Source organism: Lynx canadensis, chromosome B3 (assembly GCF_007474595.2).
Source record: "Lynx canadensis isolate LIC74 chromosome B3, mLynCan4.pri.v2, whole genome shotgun sequence".
NCBI classification, from domain to species: Eukaryota; Metazoa; Chordata; class Mammalia; order Carnivora; family Felidae; genus Lynx; species Lynx canadensis.
The window spans coordinates 29,623,623-29,644,017 of NC_044308.2; the positions used below are offsets into that span (position 1 = coordinate 29,623,623).

At 38.4% G+C, this 20,395-nt stretch overlaps 1 protein-coding gene across 2 annotated transcripts; it reads left to right on the forward strand.

Annotated features, from left to right (window-relative positions):
* Positions 1 to 547: 547 nt before the first annotated feature.
* RCN2 (reticulocalbin 2) lies at positions 548 to 17,539 on the forward strand. 2 transcript variants are annotated; one of them, XM_030317626.1, is made up of 7 exons: positions 548 to 895; positions 1,284 to 1,389; positions 4,466 to 4,662; positions 11,095 to 11,208; positions 14,798 to 14,894; positions 16,039 to 16,178; positions 16,714 to 17,539. In XM_030317626.1, exons 1-7 carry the CDS (start codon positions 752 to 754, stop codon positions 16,864 to 16,866), a joined length of 951 nt encoding a protein of 316 aa, XP_030173486.1. In that variant the 5' UTR covers positions 548 to 751; the 3' UTR covers positions 16,867 to 17,539. The 2 variants fall into 2 exon arrangements, with proteins under 2 accessions (XP_030173486.1, XP_030173485.1); XM_030317625.1 differs by having other exon boundaries at positions 549 to 895; positions 16,036 to 16,178.
* The last annotated feature ends 2,856 nt before the right edge of the window (positions 17,540 to 20,395 follow it).

Consider the following 20,395-nt stretch of genomic DNA (forward strand, 5'->3'; position numbering starts at 1 on the left):
ATTGACGTCCATTTTATAAGTAAGCAAACAAGTTTTCAAGGGCCAAGGAACTTGGCCATGGTCACAGAACCTGTAAGTCACGAAATTGAGCATCAGCTACAAATACCTGACTTCAGTAGCTGGGTTTGTTCTTCCTGCTCTGGTGAAATAAATAAGTAGACATACACTTGAAGACTGGGAAATGCATACTGTTGGTTGGTTCCTCAAGATAAACATTTTTCTAGGTACCATATTTTTTTGATCCCAATCTCCAGCTTTTCTCGAGGGCGGATGGACACATGGAGTGGGGAATTTCTGCCATTAACAAGACTGACGGGAAAAGACAGGGAGGGAGTAAGGTGGGGTCGTGCTTTCTGAAGGTTTCTTGGCGCAGACGAAGGCGCCTGCGGGGGTCTCCCCTCCTGGCAGCCACCGCTAGCGCTGTGGAGCTGTCGTACCGGCAGCAGACCGCCACATCGCCGCGGCCCTCCCCCAGCGCCTGACGGCCCAATCAGCGGCGCGGCCTGGGGCCCCGCCCCTCCGCCGGGGCCATTTAGGCCTTGGGCTGGCCAGCCCCAACATCGCAGTAGTCGCTCAGGCCTCATCCGCCTACGGCCTGAGGAAAGACGGCCACCGCCCCCTCCGTGTCTCCTTCCCTCCTCCCCACATACGCCGCACCGCCGGTCCGCAGCAGCCCGCGAAGCGCCGCCGCGGGCTTGAGCCCCCGCCGGTCTCCTTCCTCGCCTCTCTGTGTCCGCGGCGGGTCGGCGCGATGCGGCTGGGCCCGAGGCCCGCGGCGCTGGGGCTGCTGCTGCTGTGTGCCGTTACAGCCGGCGCCGGGGACGCCGAGGAGCTGCACTACCCGCAGGGCGAGCACCGCAGCGAATACGACCGTGAGGCTCTGTTGGGCGGCCAGGTGAGGTGGCCAGGCCGGGGGCTGGGAGGGCCGGGCCTCGCACCGCGGCTGCGGCGGGCTTTGTCCCGGGACAAAGAGGGGCGGCCAGACGAGGCCTGGCCCGGGCTGCCTGACAATGGGGTCCGGGCGGGGCGCCTCTCACTCTCAGGGGGACCCCGAGGCCTCTGAGCCTGAGGAAATAGAGCGGCCCAGGAGCCGGAACCCTTCCACCCTCTGACACGGGGCAGGATCACTGAAGGTGTGTAGGCGGTGGGGGCCTTGGAAGAGCAAGTGTGGGTCACCCCAAAACCCTGAACAGGAGAGGCTTCTGGTAGCCTTATTTTTTCCACCATTTTACCGCACTGATGGTAATGCTTTACCCCCCTATGTATTGCTTACCCCCCCAAAGGAAGAAGTCGATGAGTATGTTAAACTTACCCCTGAAGAGCAACACAAAAGACTGAAGTCAATCATAAAGAAAATTGACTTGGACTCAGATGGCTTCCTCACCGAAAGTAAGGACGTCCTACACAACTAACAATGGAGAAATCCCTTTGTAGGAGATAGAAATATAAACATTTTATTAAGCAGGTCTATCTGTTGAGTGTAGATTGCTAGTGTTGCAACAAATGAGAGGTACTGTGACGGGGGGTGGGGTGGGGGGAACATGTTGAGTAGGTTTTATCTGGAAATCTTTAGGCATAGGTTCCAAGTAAAAATCAGTGCTCTCCGGTAATATATAAACATCGTGGACGCTACACGGTATGTGTAAGTCATACATTGAGCAAACACCCCGTTTCTCATATGACTTTTATCGATGTCAACAATAGACTTTTGACATAAATATGTCAAAAACCTATGGTGTTACATGCTGTATTGCTCTTTTGATATATGCTTCATTAGCAATTTAAGAATTTGCTTCTTTTTCATAAGTAGAAAAAGACCTGTTGCATGTAAATTATGTTTATTACAACTTACTACACCTGGTAGGGGCCTTAGAATCATCTTGTCCACCTCTCTTTGTAGAGCTGAAGAAACTGAAATCCAGAGGGGTAAGTGCCTTTCTTATATGAGTGGCCAGGATTAGAATCCAGATTTCTTGCTCTTAATTCAGTTTTTAATATCCTTCACTTAAAAAAAATCTGAGGGGCACCTGGTTAAGCATTCAGTTTCGGCTTAGGTCATGATGTTATGGTTCATGGGTTCGAGCCCCACATTGGGCTCTGTGCTGACAGCTCGGAGCCTGGAGCCTGCTTTGGTTTCTGTGTCTTCTTCTCTCACTGCCCCACCCCCACTTACGCTCTGTTTCTCTCTTTCGAAGATAAATGAACATTAATTTTTTTTTTTTTTTTTTTTTTTTTTTTTTTAATGAGGAGTACCTGGCTGGCTCAGTTGGTAGAGTTTACTTTAAAAAATTTGCTCTCAGGTAGGTTCTCCAGTCAGAAATGAAATGCACAGATTATTAAAAGAATATTAAATTGCTGTGCAACTGTTTCTCTTCATTGCTTAATTCAAGTGGTAAACCCTCTCAACTTTCTAAGTCGATCATCCAAAAAAATTCAGGAGATATTTTGTTATAACTCTTTTTTTTTTAAGCTTATTTATTTATTTAGAGAGAAAGAAAGAGAGCATGAGAGGGGAAGAGAGAGGGAGAGAGATAATCCCAAGCAGGCTCTGTGCTGTCAGTGCAGAGCCCTATGTGGACTCAAACTCACAAACTGTGAGATCATCACCTGAGCAGAAACCAAAGGTTGAATGCTTAACCGACTGAGCCACCCAGGCATCCCATATTTTGCTATAACTCTTATTTAAATGCTTCTCATTGTCTGAAGTCAGTCATAAAGAAAATTGCTGGACAGAGAAGTACAAAATAATTGGTAAATTTAAGATGTGTTGTCAGTAAAATTGGTGCTCTCAGAAATATTAAGGTTTTGGGTTCTCTACTTCAAATAAAAACAAAGCTTTGACTCTAGTTGTCCACTAAAAATAGGTCTATCTTTGGTTACACTAGCAAGCACACAGAAAAAGTTGATTTGGAAGACTTTGTGGTACCTATTAGGGCCTAGATATGTTCAAATATTTAATAGTAAACTTTAAATTTAAAGTTAAAAGGAACTTAGTTCAAATCTTCATTTTACATATGAGAAAACAAAAACTTGGGTGAGTAAACTTACCCCTTATGGCAGAGCTCAAGTGTGAACCCATGTTTCTGGTCCCTTTTCCAATCTGTATTCTATTATGTCATGATGATCTCTTTAAATAAACCAGAAGATACCCTCATTGTACTTGAAGGACCCTTCAGAGAAGTTTGCTAATTTGCACTGTAAGAGGTAGGACTGGACTCAGGTTCTTGAGAGCCCGAAATTCTGTGGAAGGATTTTGGGCTTTAGAAACAGACATAGGTTTGAATCTGGATTCTGCTTACTGGCTGTGAGTCCTCAATTCCAAATGGCAATTTCTTGAACTTAAAATAAATTAGATTAGAAACGGAAATGGACAGTTATTAGAATTGCCTTGCTGTGAAGATTAGAGACAACATATGTAGAGGACCTAATATATAATAATTGTTCAGTACATGGTTACCATGATAATTATTCTGCCCTAATTTAGAGTTTCAGGAGAGACAAAGTGTCTTCACTTTTCTATCCACTTGACCTCCCCCAAACCAGTTAGAGGAGTACCACTCTAAACCAAATGGTATATCACTTTTAAACCAAATGGTGTACTCCTGCTGTCCTTGCAAATATTCATGTTCTTCCCCCACCACTTTTTTTCTATAATGCAATAGAGTAAATATCTCTGAATAGATTTTTTTAAAGTTGATCTGAACGTGGACATTAGAGATTTAGAAACTTTCTCCCATGTCTTCAGGTACCAAGATAACACAGAGAGCTGTTGCAAGAGGGCTTAAATCCTAAATGCTACCCATAACTTTTGTTAAAATTTCACCCAGAAGTTTTATGACATGGTTGAAGGACATATACTGTAATAGTGTTTCTCAAACATCAGTCACTTGAATAGATTTTCACAATTTAGACCATAGCTACTTGCCATCTGTTACTTCCTTAATATGGTTTTGATTCAACTCAACATGAAATTTATTTTAAAGGGAAACTTTATATTACTTTCATAAATGAAAAACTTATTTCTAATACATATTAAAATAAATAGGTAGTTATTAACATATTTGTACTTCCCAAGAGATCTGTGATAGTTAGCAAAGGTCATCTGCAATTTTGTGGATAATTTTTGAAAGTCAAATACTATTTTAGCTAATTGGTAATTCATTTAACAAATTACTTATTGAGCCAGGCACTTTCTAGGCATTTAGAGTACCTTAATGAACAAAACATACCCAAACTCTACTCAGAGTTTGCATTCTATTTGGATCACATAATATTATATTCTTAGATTCCAAACTGCTCTCACCACCTCCTACTCCTATTTCTATTGAATACAACTAGGCTAATTCTCCCTCAGTATTTGAAAACACTCAGGATTTTTTTCTTTTAGATAAAGTTTAGAAACGTTCACTTCAGTAAATACCAGAATTACCGTCAACATTCATTGTGTTCTGGGAAATTCTCACAGGTGAACTCAGTTCGTGGATTCAGATGTCTTTCAAACATTATGCTATGCAAGAAGCGAAACAACAGTTTGTTGAATATGACAAAAACAGTGACGGTAGTGTGTCATGGGATGAATACAACATTCAGATGTATGATCGTGTGATTGACTTTGATGAGAACACTGCTCTGGATGACGCAGAAGAGGAGTCTTTTCGGCAGGTGAGTATGCGTGCATGGGCTGTTCCTTTTGATCTATCAGTTCACTTTCCCTTCCTGCATGAATGAGCACAAGAGGTTCTGAGGTTATAGACTGGGATTGCCTTGTCCTCTGGGCAATCACCTGTTCCACTTCAGTGGTCATTTTGATGGCTTCCTTTCTCACCGGATTCAGGACTCTTATTCCGGACTACCTAAATTATCCTTGCATTTTTTTTTCCTAGATGCATCATTTGTCCTCATTGCTACAGTTGCTTTTTAGTGTATTTTGAATATGTACCTCAGTATTTTATTTTTTGTTATTATTGAACAGTTTTATATCATATTGACTAAGACTAGAGGCCCATTCCCATTTGTAAACAGATAGTTTTATATAAAATAACTATTTGAAAAAATTAATTGTAATAAAATACACTTAAAATTTACCATTTTTTTTAGATTTTTTAAATGTTTATTTTTATTTTTGAGAGAGCATGAGCAGGGGAGGGGCAGAGAGACGGGGACAGGGGATCTGAAGCAGGCTCTGCACTGACAGCAGAGAGCCTGATGTGGGACTCAAACTTCTGAACCGTGAGATCATGACCTGAACTGAAGCCAGATGCTTAACTGACTAAGCCACCCAGGCACCCCCATTTTAACCATTTTTAAGTGTTCAGTTCAGTAGTGTTAAGTACATTCACATTGTTAATACAACCAATCTCCAGAACTCTTTTCACCTTGCAAAGCTGAAATTCTAAACCCATAAAACAACAACTCCCCATTCCTCCTCCCCTGGGTCCCTGGCAGTCACCATTGTATTTTCTGTCTTTGAATTTGATTATTCTACGAACCTCATATAAGTGGAATCATACATATTTTTGTCTTTTTGTGAGTGGCTTACTTCACTTAACATCATGTCCTCATAATGTTGTAGTATGTGTGAGAATTTCCTTTTTAAGACTGAATGATACTCTATCGTATGTATGTACCACATGTATATCCATGGATATAGTGTGTATATATACCACACTTTGTTTATCCATGGACACTTGGGTTGCTTCAACTTTTTGGCTCTTGTGAATAATGTTGCTATGAACATGGGTGTACAAATATCTCTTTGAGATCCTGCTTTTAATTCTTTGGGATATACACCCTGAAATGGAATTGCTGGATTGTGTAGTACTTCCATTTTTAATTTTTTGAAGAACTGTCATATGGTCTTCCATAGAGGCTGTACCATTTAAAGTAACTCATTTTTGAAGATTCAGTGTCACTATAAGTTTTGTTGATTCTCATGGTTTAATTTGTCATAATTAAAATATGTCTTCTTCTAATGCTTTTTTTAAAAAAGTATTTTTTTTAATTTTAAGTTTATTTATTTTGAGAGAGACAGAGATAGCGTGAGCAGGGGAGGAGCAGAGAGAGAGGGAGAGAGAGAGAATCCCAAGCAGGCTCCATGCTGCCAGCTTTAGAGCCCGACTCAGGGCTGGAACTCACAAACCGTAAGATCATGACATGAGCCGAAAGCAAGAGTCAGTCACTTAACTGACTGAGCCACACAGGTTCTAATGCTTCTTAAACAGAGGTGAGGAAGACAATTTTTATTTAGGAGTTAATAAGAACTTTTAATTATTAATTTGTATGAACTTTTTAACACAAAGGAAAATAAGCTTAAGAAATTGCTATTTCAATATGAACTTTTATATTTCAAAGGTAACTCTAAAGACTTTTTTTGAATAGATAGTTTTTTCTATGTGGAAAAAATAAACCCAGGGGCACCTGGGTGACTCAGTCAGTTAAGTGTCCAACTCTTGATCTCAGAGTCCTGAGTTCAAGTCCTGTGTTAGGGACCCAGCATGGAGCCTATTTAAAAAATAAATGAGGGGCGCCTGGGTGGCTCAGTCCGTTAAGCGTCTGACTTCAGCTCAGGTCATGATCTCACGGTCCGGTCCGTGGGTTCAAGCCCCGCAACGGGCTCTGTGCTGACTGCTCAGAGCCTGGAGCATGTTTCGGATTCTGTGTCTCCCTCTCTCTCTGACCCTCCCCCATTCATGCTCTGTCTCTCTCTGTCTCAAAAATAAATAAATGTTAAAAAAAAATTTTTTTTTTTAAAAATAAATGAATAAACAAAGTAACTGATTCAATTAAACCAAACACCTTGTTGCAAATTATTACATCCCAAAATACTAGTCAAGGATACTTGGATAACATTTGAGCCTCTTCCATTCTTTAACATTCCATTATGGTGTCTACTTTTTAGGTTTTGTTGTGGCCATATTTATCATTATACATTCTATTTGTTTCAGAATCATATTGGCCACTTGAGCTCTATAGGCCATCACTAACTCAAAGTGGATTGTTTTTTCTGCTAATGATTATGCTATGTGTATGCCACCAATGTAGAGGTTAAGGGCTTCAGCCTTGGAGCCAGTCTGCCTGGCTTCACATCCAGCTGTACAGCTTAATAATTGTGCAGCTTTGGGTAAGCTATTAAACCTCCCTATGCCTCAGTTTCCTCATCTCAAAAAATGAGGATAATAAAAGTATGGAGAGATAGCAATAAATAGTAGCAGTTGGGTAGGTCAACAGAATATTAAACAGTAAACAAAAGAATAATATTTTAGGGGTGCCTGGGTGGCTCAGACGGTTAAGAATATTATTTTAATGTTTATTTTTGAGAGAGAGACAGAGTATGATTGGGGGAGGGGCAGGAGAGAGGGAGACACAGAATCTGAAGCAGGCTCCAGGCTCTGAGCTGTCAGCACAGAGCCTGATGTGGGGCTCGAACTCAGGAACCATGAGATCATGGCCTGAACTGAAGTTTGACACTTAACCGACTGAGCCACCCAGGTGCCCCACAAAAGAATATTATTGAAGAAAGCATGTGTGATTCACATAGGTTTATATTTAATACATAATTAGCTTTTATAAGTTTTTTTTTTTTTTTTCTTTTTCCAACGTTTATTTATTTTTGGGACAGGGAGAGACAGAGCATGAACGGGGGAGGGGCAGAGAGAGAGGGAGACACAGAATCGGAAACAGGCTCCAGGCTCTGAGCCATCAGCCCCAGAGCCTGACGCGGGGCTCGAACTCACGGACCGCGAGATCGTGACCTGGCTGAAGTCGGACGCTTAACCGACTGTGCCACCCAGGCGCCCCCATAATTAGCTTTTAAAAATTATTGAAGAATTGGTTAACTATATCAGCTTTAGATTAGTTAAGATTCCTTTTCCCTTTTTTCCTCCTTATTTGGGTCTTCATCTTACAGTGGACTACAGAGAGTGGAAATTAGTCTTTTTACTACTTAATGCTAAAAAAAGAAACAAACGATAATGAGATTTGGGATTTGCCTGTCTCCTAGGTATCCTATAGGAATCAATTAATCTTAAAAGTATTGTTTGAGTTCTGAGACTTTTCTAAAACCAAACCATGGAATGATATGACTTACCTGCTAGGTAACAAGAGAGAAGTTAAATACAATATTTTAAAATCTTACCAGCATCAGACTATAATTGTGTCTTTTTTTTTTCTTTTGGCACCCAAAAGATTTAATAACTATTCCATCAAAACATGAGAAATGTTTATGTGTGGTTTCTTGAGTCTATATTCTTGGAACAGGGTGATTAGTAATAGATGATGGTGTTGAGAAAAAAAATCTTCACTTTGAAGGGATACATGACTCATTAATATAACCTACTTAAGAACAGTTTTTCTTTTAAAAAATGTGTGGTTCTGATAATGGGTTCGCCACCAAGGTACTCAGTACATTTTGATTATAAGACTCTACTTTTTAAGAGTGAATTAGATCTTAATAGTGTAAAGGAATTGATGGATCCCTAAAATGAACACTTCTCAATGGGAGTCCTACTGGTTATTCTTTGACAACCCAAGAATATCTCTGCATGAGGTATTGTCTCATGTCTCTCTTCATGTCTCTATATGAAGTTCCATTGATAATACTTTATTAGAATTTGTTATATATAACCCCCTCAAAGTGAATATGGATTATAAAGATGAACTCAGAAACGTATGTATTATTCTTCAAAATAAAAATCAACAAGGATGAAGAATGAATCAGTCTTACTCAAAGTTACAGACTTAACATTATACCATAACTAATCATCAAAAGGAATTGCATATCTAAATAAAATAAAATTTTTCTATATGGAAGCCTATTAAACAAAAATCAATTTGATGCCTGAATTTTATCTTATTTTTAGTAACTTTCCATGTAGAGAATAGAGATAACCTGTAATAATGGCCCTCTAAGGCTGTAAAATGCTTGAAAAAGCATTTCTTTACGTTATGATGAACAATTATAGTCAGCACTTTTAGGCAGGATAATTAAAGTTTGGGCATCTACCTGGCAAAAGTTCAATTGGTCTAACTTTTAAAGCCAGCTGCTGAATGTGCATGTACAAGCAATATTTATTTATGTAAGATAGAATCTGGCACATGGCTGATCAGAATTTTTAAGACCTAGACTTTTGTTCTGGCATCACAGGTTATATATTTCCTCGTGTAAAATCATTAGTCTACCAAAAGATGGCAGTTTTGTTCTTCACAAGTTTTCTGTGACAATATAAAAATAAATGATTATGGTCATTTCTACCTTTTTACTAACTGTGTGTAGCACTTTCTACTCTCCACTAAAATACAGTGTTTTTACACAGAAGACTGTTGAGGTTTTATGAAGCTGACAGCCTTTTTTGTTGTAATCTTTTGCCACTTTGGAAAAACAATCTTCCTGTGTATTGGCTTCTTTAATTTGAGTTGCTCTTAAATTGTTTTCTTCAAATAACCATGAATAAAACTGTTTTTTAAAAATCTCATTATTTCATTTGATTTTAAAAATCTGAGAAATATGAACAAGAAAACTACTTTCCTTAATTTTTTAAAAAACAATCTGAGCTTGTTGAAAGAGATCCTTTCTTTCCATAGGCAAATTTGGCCAAATTCAGCTCCCGCTGCTGAAACATGGACCTTTTTGCTCCAAACTGAAGGGTTCTTTCATAAGGAAATCTAAGCACTTGGTATTTTGAATAGTAGTTTATTCAAAAAGAACTTGATTGACTCAACAAAGTACCTCAAATTCTTGTCTACTTTTTCCCATGTTAAGCCCCTGAACAGCAAATGTAAATTATTTGGTCTAGTTACGTGAAATTAGGAAACATTAAGTTAAAAGTAGCTATTTGGAAACAAGGTTGTTGTTATTTTTTTTTTTTTTTCTGTCATGATTTAGTAATAACTGGCTAGTGGGATCTGGATGGTTTAAAAGATGAACTCTTGGGGAAGAAGTGAGCCTCTCCACTGTAAATCAGTCATTTTAAAAGAACTAGTGTTTCAGTAAATGACTGCTACCTAACCTCTATTCTAGAAAACTGAAAAGAGCATTTATTTTCAACAATGAGATACATATATTAAAAACTTCCAAAATATTTGAAATTGTGGTTTTTTTCATGTGCTGTTTAATACATACAGTTTACAGAAAGGAAAGTTTTTCCCATAAATTCTCAAAATAGAATTTATGCAAGATTAGCAATATAGCACTATTGGCTTCCAAGGTTCTTGATTACAGAATTCCTTTTGAGAAATGCATTAAAAACAGCCTTGTCTCTAATAGCTGCTTCTTGATTTACTACTTGTGCATACTTTACAAAAGGAAAAAAAGGAAGATGGTGTGAGAAAGTAAAAAAGTATGTTTACTTAACCTCAAAATAGGTCCGTTTCACCTTTTGATGTGTTTGTACCTGAGTAATTATTAGCACTCTAAAGGGCCTACCAACAATAGACTTTCAAATATTAGATACATACACCAGAAGTATTCTCATAAGATGACTATTTTTCTAAAATCTGTTAACATTTTTGAAAAGTCATTCCAAGGACCAGAAATTATTTGAAAATGATATATCAAGAATTAATACATAGTCTGAATTTATTGCTTTTGGGGCATTCGGAAAAGTTGAGATTGTTAAAGAAGATAACGTGTAGTACTGTAGAAGAACAGGGAGGATCAAAGTTCAGCATACCAGCTGTATTTCTGACATCTCTCTCAATCATTTAATTTCAGTTTTCTATCAATAATAGTAATATGTAACAGTTTTTAAATGCTAAGGTTTACTAATTGCTTGAGAGGGATTCTCATCCCAATTGCTCAATGGAGATTTTTATCCTGATTTTATAGCTGAGGAAACCAGAGAGGTTAAGCAATGTGTTCTTACCACAGCTGGTAAGTGGCATTGCTGGCATTCAGATCTGAGTCTCTGACTCTAGAGTCTGTGTCTCAGTTGCTTCTCATAAATGTTTGTTAATTTGTCTAACCTACCTTCAAAAGGGCAATGTGAAGATAATGTATGAGAATGTACTTCAGATTTCACATAGTATGTATTTTTCAAAGTATGTGTAATGATGTTTGTGGATGAGACCTTAAATAAATTCAATGTTTAATTTTCAAAGCTTCATTTAAAGGACAAGAAGCGATTTGAGAAAGCGAACCAAGATTCTGGTCCTGGTTTGAATCTTGAAGAATTTATTGCTTTTGAGCATCCTGAAGAAGTTGATTATATGACGGTAAGGAAGTTTTAAGAGAATTCTTGAGTAACCAAAACTTTAAAACCTGTTTTTTTCTAAGTTGTTAAAATGAATCATCTAGCAATGAGAATTTTTAAGAGAACCCAAGATCCAAAGATCTCCCCACTTAAGATGAGAGGTGGGAAAGGATTTCTGCTGGTGGGGGAGGAGTGCTGATTAGGAGGGAGAAGGTAAATCTCTGTCCAATGTGTGAGTGGCATGCTTCCCTTGGCTGTTTTCTCCCTTATAACCACATTACTTTCATTGCCTTCCTTGTCCTTTTGTAGCTTTCACACTGTTCTGTTTTCCAGTATCAGTAGCATCAGTACTTCTATTTAGTTTACGACATCACTTGTAAAAACTTCAGGTCTGGGAAAACATATCACCTTTGGATCCCTTTTCCTAGGGTGTTGGTGAGGGGTGTAGGTGTAGCCGCTGCTGAATAACATGTTTGCAGCGTGAGGAATGATCCCTCTCATCACTTTAGTACTTAAAAGAATTACCAGTTCTTCAGAATTTTTGTTGAACTCTAGAATTTAGCTCAACAAACATTGATTGAGTCCCTACTATGACGCGGCAAGCTTCTTGAGAACAGAAACTATTGTAAAGGCTAGTTAACTTTACTATTGTAAAGGCTAATATAACAAATAGCCTTCTAAAAAATAGACTAAACATTCAATATTGAGGTCTGTTGCCTAGCCTCAGCCTCCAGCTGTGTGGCTTGGTTCTGTGGATATTTCAGGGAGGGAAGATATTTCAAGGAGGGAACATAGCTTTATATTAAATGGGTCATGGCCAAAAGCTGCTGCCTTGAATAACAAGGCTGCAGTTAACCTTTTTCTCCATAGCCCAGTGGCAAGACACCACGATTGCAACCACATTTGCCACTGAGGCTTCTGATTTCTCACCTGGCACAAAACACACGACCTAGTTTTAGAACAATGCTGGGCACAATTTGTTTAAGTGCCAAAATTAAGTTAAGACTAGCTAATTGAACCCTAGCATGGCAGGCAGGTATTGATTCTCTGGGGAATAAGGAACAATTGAATTGAAGACTGAGGAGGGGAATGACCAGTGAAAACAATGAAATAATTTGGGCATCATGTGCCACGGCCCCAGAGTACAATGTGGCAATGGAACGAAATAGGCATGAACAACATTTTGAAGAAAACACAGCAAGAATGTTGACTGACTAAATAAGTGTGGGAAGAGAAAGGAAAAGCTAGAGAGGACTGTGAGGTTTTGAGCTTGTATAAAAATGATCAAAACAGTAGTACCATTGACAGAATGGGTTGTGTCAGGACGGGACAGGATATGCCAAGTGGGAGTTGACTCCCACTTATGTGACTGTGGCACATAAGATGTGTGACCAAAAAGTGGTGTCTCATTCAAAGCAGCTTCATTAATTCTTATTTACCTTAATTTGTTTTAATTTGTTTTGGTGTATCCCTTTTTCCATTTAAAGATATATTTGATAAAGGAAAAGGCAGGGTACAAGATCAACTAGATGGTTTTACTTTGGATTAAAAGTTAGAATTTAAAGTACTTTCATTCATGTAGTTCCAAAATTTCCTTTTTTTTTTTTTTTTTTGAGGGAGAGAGAGAATCCCAAGCAGGTTTAGCCTCATCTCACAACCATGAGATGCCTGAGCTGAAATCAAGAGTCAGATGCTTAACCGACTGAGCCACCCAGGTGCCCCCAAAATTTCTTTTAATCATGGCAACATTATTGAAGTAAGTCTGTTGTCTCCCAAGAGGATTACTTAACTTGTATGGGATTACAGTGATTCTTAACTTGTATGGGATCACAGACTCCTTTAAAAATATGGAGCAACCTGTAGACTATCCCAGAAAAATCACATAGGCTCCTACACACAAAATATGGTATTATAATTTCAGGAGATTCTCAGATTCTCTAAAACTAATCTTTGGATATCCAGGTTAAGATCCCCTTATTTCTATATATAAAATCTGTAACATTTGATTTTTAGAAAACTAACAACTTGTATTTAAGTTATTTCATGCAGATGTAAAGGAAGCCTTTGGGTTTGGCTAGAATTAGAGACTTTTGAGAATATGTTTTTGTTACAGTTGTGATGCTAGAATCCAGGTGGAAAGGTGTTTGGGTGGCAGCAGGTCGTGAGGACAAAGTAATAAATGTAACCCATAAGAAGCTAGGCATCAAAGAATCCAGGATGGTAATTAAAGAGTATAGCAAAGTCCTGGGGACTTGAATGTGTTAAAGGCATAGAAGAAGCTGATGAGAAGAGATTGGACCCTTAGGAGAGGCCAGAGTTAAGAGCGAAAGAAAACACTCAGGAAATGGAAAAGTATGGGAAAAGTCTTCCTAGGAAGAGTGTTGAGGGATTCACCCTAGAGAAAGGGGAAAGATAGCAAATTCCTGAGATTGAAGAGAAGGATGAGAGGAATAGGCATAAAAATAGAGGTAATTAAAGGTGAGGAGGCAATGCTGATAAACAGGCATACCTTGGGGCGCCTGGGTGGCTCAGTCACATGCTTCTGACTTCAGCTCAGGTCATGATCTCACAGTTCATGAGTTCAAGCCCCACATCGGGCTCTGTGCTGTTAGTGTGGAGCCGGTTTAGATCCTCTGTCCCCTTCTCTCCCTTCCCCATTCACGCTCTATCTCTCAGAAGACCTGTACCTTGTTTTGAAAAATGGGAGAGTATTTGGATAGAATTGTAGTCAGGCTCAAAGTGGAATTTTCAAAAAACAGCTTTAGAGTATGTGTTAGGGAAACTGAGGCAGAGACAGACTTCCAAACTGCAGTGAGAGCCCACTGAAAGGAATAAAATTAATTTATAAGCGTTAGGTTTGTATTTGTATTTGTGTTTCTCTTTCTTTTAGACTTTATGATTCTGGAATAAAGGAGAAAGTGATGTGGGTCTGCTGTACAGGGTGGAGATTGGCAAAGTAAGAAAAGGGTACAAGAAGATACAGGAAGGTAATAAGGGAAGGCCTCAAATAGCTGGCCATTAAACAGGTCACCTTGGGTCAAATGTAACTAGAAAGCGTGTAATCTTTGGGTTAGAGAGGATTGGTTGATAAGAAGCCATGATAAGAATGAGGAGCAGATTTGGGGCAGTGGATGGGGTAGATTTGGTGGAAGAGGAAGAAAGGAGGTGTAGGTTTATGGGGGACTGACACATTTCACTTAGATCTAGAGACAGAACACTTCCACGCAAAGGGATCTAAAATGGGGGTTCTTTTGGGTTTGTTAATGGACTAGACGAAAAGCGGAGCTAAAGGAGACCTAGGTGATAAGAGGTGTCCTTCTGGAGAAGGAGGGGAATGTGCAGAAAATAGGATTGTGAGTTTAGTGTTCAGGTTGTTTAGGAGGGTGAAGTGGAGTTCTTCTCAATAGCAGAAGCTTAAAGACATTGAATTTAAAACTACTTAATATTTGTGGTTTTATTCCTGCTTCTAAATTCCAGTTTAGAAAGATTGTCTTGCAAGTATGGACAACTGAAATGATTATTCCTAAAGAACTTCTGTACTGGGATGGATTCAGACGGTGGTGGGAAAATTTTGTAACTAATTGTTGTTGTTGTTTATGAACATACAATAGGAATTTGTCATTCAAGAGGCTTTAGAAGAACATGACAAAAATGGTGATGGATTTGTTAGTTTGGAAGAATTTCTTGGTGACTACAGGCGGGATCCAAGTAAGTACCCTGGGATGTGTGGAAGGAGGAAGGAAACATGGGAATTAAAGAAGAAAGGAATTGGGAGAGAGCCTTACTCTGTTTGAGGTCTGTTTGACAGAGGGAAATGGAACAAGAAGAATTGTGCCTGATTTCTGCTTGTTCTGCCGAGTAAATATAATATAAGCAAAAACAGACTCATGGCTTATGTGAGAATGCTATCTCACTTTTAGTTCCACTTGTAGATTCAAAGAGTTTTCTTCCTTTCCAAACAAACGTAACATAATTATCGATTCAAATGGGCAAGGAGTAGAGGTTGATATTTTTAAACAAAATCCTGTACCTTTGCATGTAGATCTTAAAAGAAAAAGAAACAAAATACTATAATTACTGGTATAGACCATGGATGGCATCTTACTGAGTGTTTGAAATTTGAGGAGTCTGCATGTGCAGCTTTTTCTTTTCACAGAGGTCTTTTTGGAATTGTTGCTTCAAAGCATCACTTAGTGTGAATTTCACTTTAAAATTACACATGTTACTTTATAAGCACACATGGCAAGCTTTATATAGCCGCATGATGTACATGTAATGTGTACATGGGTACATGTACCCCGCTCAAATGTGGGGAAACTAGATACCAGAACAATTAGCAGCAGTTAACAGACTTAACTTGTTGTGATAATATACATCATTTTAAAAACTCTGAGTGGTGGGGCACCTGGGTGGCTCACTCAGTTAAGTGTCCTACTTTGGCTCAGGTCATGATCTCACAGTTCATGAGTTCTCGTGAGTTCGAGCTCTATGTCAGGCTCTCTGCTGTCAGCAAAGAGCCCGCTTCTGATCCTCTATTCCTCTCCTTCTCTGTCCTTTCCTGCTCACTCTCTCTCTCTATTCTCTCTCATCTTCAAAAAAAAAAAAAAAAAAAAAAAACCTTTAATAAAAAATAAAAACTCTGGGTCATTTAGACTTACATGTCACTTTTGAAATTATATAGTGTATACTTATTTTAGGACTTTTCAGATATGTAGATCTGTTTCATTGGGCTTCCTTGATGTAGTAAGCTTTAAATTCATTTCCTTTATTCTAGGGATATACCAAACTTCTTATTGGATACAGGTTCTATTCTTGTGTATGCATATTGTGTTTTATTTTTTTAATTAAGCAGCAAATGAGGATCCAGAGTGGATACTGGTTGAGAAAGATAGATTCCTGAATGATTATGACAAAGATACCGATGGCAGGCTTGACCCCCAAGAGCTGTTGTCTTGGGTAGTACCCAATAATCAAGGAATTGCACAAGAAGAGGTGAGTGTTAAAAAGTGACTATATATTCTCCTCTTCCCCAGATTTGGTGCTATTAATAGAAAAGAAGTTCAAAGCCATAAGCTGAAGAAAGAAGTAATGGAATCATTGTTTCTTTAGGATCCATGCATTGCAATTTCTTGACTTAAATCTGTGAACTGTTTTAGATTGTCAAGGAAGTTAAGATTATATCATGTATTAATTTGGTAGTACAGTGAATAGAACAATAAAAGTTTATACTTTACCTATAAGGGCCCAAAGTGGGTTATATTAATTTTGCTTAACTTTGCTTAACTCCAATCCTGAATTGGATTTGAGTGGGGAGGAGGCAGAACCTAGCAGAAATTAAGAAAGGAGATAGTAAGAGAAGCAGTAGATAGCTTGGTTATAATGTGTTAATATTTTGAGTACTGAGATAATAATGAGTATTTGGCACACCTGAATGATTTTGACAAATCCAATCACATTGAAATGTGAACATCTTGCTGAAAATACTTGACACCTTTTGGTTTTATTTTGTTTTGTTTTGTTTTTAAAGGCTCTTCAACTATTGATGAATATGGATTTGAATAGTGACAGAAAGCTCTCTGAAGCAGAGATTCTGGAGAACCAGGACTTGTTTCTTACCAGTGAAGCTACAGATTATGGCAGACAGCTTCATGATGAGTATTTCTATCATGATGAGCTTTAATCCCTGGGTAGATCTGAGTAGAGTACTGTCTCTTTTATAATTTGTTACCAGCTTTACTTTTGTGATAAAATATTGATGTTATATTTTACACTCAAGTCTTAACACAGTCAAAAATGATCTTAAATGTAGATTGTAATTTGGCCTTTTAGAAGAACAGAACCAAACCTGGTATTTATTTCAAAATGTATGAAGGAATAAAACAATATTGTGCCATATGACAACCAAAGTCTTTCCTAAATATTCCATCTGTTTAGTACTGTCCGTGGGATATTTGAGTTCTATTTCCCATACTTGAAAAAAATGCAGGATTTTAGAGATGCCTGAACAATATTATTTAAATAGTATGTGACTGAGCTATCAGTTTTTCTTTTGTTTTAAGTAGATTTAACTTTGGAACTGACAGAAAGGACATTGTTTTTAGATTTAGCATTTTGTTTTAAAACCTTTAAGGAACCTTTAGAAGGACTTATACCTCACATTTTAATGTTGAGAAGTTTGCTTATTTTAAAATGGTTTCTAAAAGGGTTTTATTGTATGAAATAGAACTATATTTTGCATATGTATAGATAGTAATTATATTTAATTGTAACTATAGCGTTATGGTGTGTGGAATTTGACATTGTCCAGAACTCTTCATTTTTTGACTGATAAAAATGAATGTCCTATCTTTTTATATGTTGTTTGTTTTTCTTTGATCTCCCAGATATTTCACATAGGTTTTGTTATTATACATGATCTCACCTTATTCGTTCTTAGATTTTGGTAGTGAGTGTTCTCAAAACTTAAATTATTCTTGCTACATATTCTTATTTTTTTTTTCTTTTTTTGATAAAAGAATCAAGTTATAATTGAATGTACACTTGACCTACTTCGGTTGCTATTGTAACAAATGTAGTCTTGCTGTTTTGTGCTAGAAATAACCCTAAGAATTACAAGGTTGAATCAGTAGTAGAGCTGGTTAGTTATCAGTGATATCGTTTACTGTCCATTCTATTGAAATTAAAATCATACTTGGTAAGTATTTGTCAGTTTCAACCTCATTCAGGGGATCCATTTATTCACCTTTGTTGGGGGGGAAGAAAAGTGACAAGGTGAGGAATTTGCTTTCCTAGCTACCTCATTCAGGGGATCCATTTATTCACCTTTGTTGGGGGGGAAGAAAAGTGACAAGGTGAGGAATTTGCTTTCCTAGCTCTTACCTACAGATAGTCTTCCTTTTTTTTTTTTTTTTTTTTTTTTTAATTACTTTGGGGCACTTAGGTGGCTCAGTTGGTGGAATGCCAACATCGGTTCAGGTCATGATGATCTTGCAGTTCGTGGGTTTGAGCCTCTCATCGGGCTCTGTGCCGACAGCTCAGAGCCTGGAGCCTGCTTTTGGATTCTGGGTCTCCCTCTCTCCGCCCCTCCCCCACTGTCTGTCTCTCTCAAAAATGAATAAACATTTAAAAAATTTTTTTTTAATTACTTTTATTTGTGGGGGAAGAGGTCAGCTACATATTCTGTTAATCTTCTTCCAGAATAAAGTTGTGTCTTCTATGGCACACATAGCAGTCAGGGGGCTTAGCAAGTCTTCAATGAGTATTTGGGAAAGCCTGAAACTCTTTTTGATGGAATTAACAGCATCTACCTACCTCTCTGTTGTCCCCATCTTTGCTGATGTGAAGTGTGAATGCAAATTGTAAACTCTTACACCATACTGATAGCTTGCTTACCCTGGTACCTAAAGTATAAGGTTTTCATTTTAACCTAAACACCTATCTGGTGATAGCAGTTTAAGATTTAAAGATACACCATTATCACTCACTTGTCACTTGTCAGCCTTACTGAAGTTGGGATATTAGAAATAACCAGTTTAATTAGCATGATACTATTTGTTTTTGTTATTAGGTTCTTCAAAATCAATATCAGAATTGTTAGATCATTAGATACGGATTTTATTTTTATCTTAATGAGTTAAGAATTAACATTCTGGGGCGCCTGGGTGGCGCAGTCGGTTAAGCGTCCGACTTCAGCCAGGTCACGATCTCGCGGTCCGTGAGTTCGAGCCCCGCGTCAGGCTCTGGGCTGATGGCTCAGAGCCTGGAGCCTGTTTCCGATTCTGTGTCTCCCTCTCTCTCTGCCCCTCCCCCGTTCATGCTCTGTCTCTCTCTGTCCCAAAAATAAATAAATGTTGAAAAAAAAAAAAAAAAAGAATTAACATTCTAATTTTTTTTTTTTACATTTAATTTTGAGAGAGAGAGACAGAGCGCAAGCAGGGGAGGGGCAGAGAGTAAAGGAGACACCGAATCTCAAGCAGACTCCAGGCTCAGAGCTGTCAGCACAGAGCCCAACTCAAGGCTTAAACTCATAAACCGTGAGACCATGACCTGAGCCGAAGTCAGCTCAACTCACTGAACCGCCCGGTGCCCCAAGAATTAACGTTCTACATTCAGCCTTGATATCATCACATATAAGAATTTTGGTGATATTATTAGTGTTCAGTAATATCTGTTCTCCTTTATTCCTGGCAAGAGGAAAATTACACTTCCCAGCCTCCCTGTAGGTAGACAATTACCTCTGACCAGTTAAAAGTGAGTGGAAATAGTGTGTGTCACTCTCAGACTGGGCCAGTGACCAACCCATTTCCTTTGCCATGGCATTGTAGAGAAGGCCTCAGGTGACATGGTGGGGCGACAAGATCAAAGAGGCCTTGATTTCTGAGTGACCACATGGAGGTCAGCTGGACCCTCAGTGGACTTTGCATGATCAAAAAATATAAACTTTTACTCTGTTAAGCTGCTGAGATTGTGTGTGTGGTTGTTAAGCCACTGAGATCTTGGGGGAGGGGGATATGTATGTTTAACCACAGCAGAGCCTAGCTTATCCTGAGTGAAAATTTAGTATTAAACAACTGGCTTTTACAGGCAAACGGAGAAAAAGAATCATCTGCTTGAGAAGAGCTTCTATATCTTCTAATAAGTCAAACTAGAAAAATTATTAAAAATTTATTAAAAATTAAAAAATTTAAAAATAAAGCTTTTGTTTTTATTTTGATGGAATTAGGAGAATTTGAATATCTTTGTAGCATGAGAGTAAAAATGGAATGTGACTTTTTGAATTATTGGCTGATTCTGGCCTAAAGGACTTAATCACTTCCATTGTTTGACTGCAGGTACTACTTCAAAATGAAAAAGTTGACAGGATTTGTATAAATCAATTCTTAGGTGGTTCTGATTGGGCAATTTTACAGGACAGAAAATGGCTGTCTAGTTTGTGATATGAATTTAAAGGAAGCCAGGACACTCAGAGTAAAAGCCATGATGTCATGTTTGGCTTGTTCTTTCCATTGCAGTTTTTTACAGCAGCTTTATTTTTATTTTCCATTTGCAGCTTTATTTTTTACAGCACTTGCAGGTTCACAACAAAATTGAGCACAAGGTACAGTGATTTTTCCATATACTTTCTGCTCCCCATATACAACCAGCCTTCCCGCCCTCAAAATCCTACACTAGGGTGGATATTTGTTACAATCAGTGACCACACAATGACA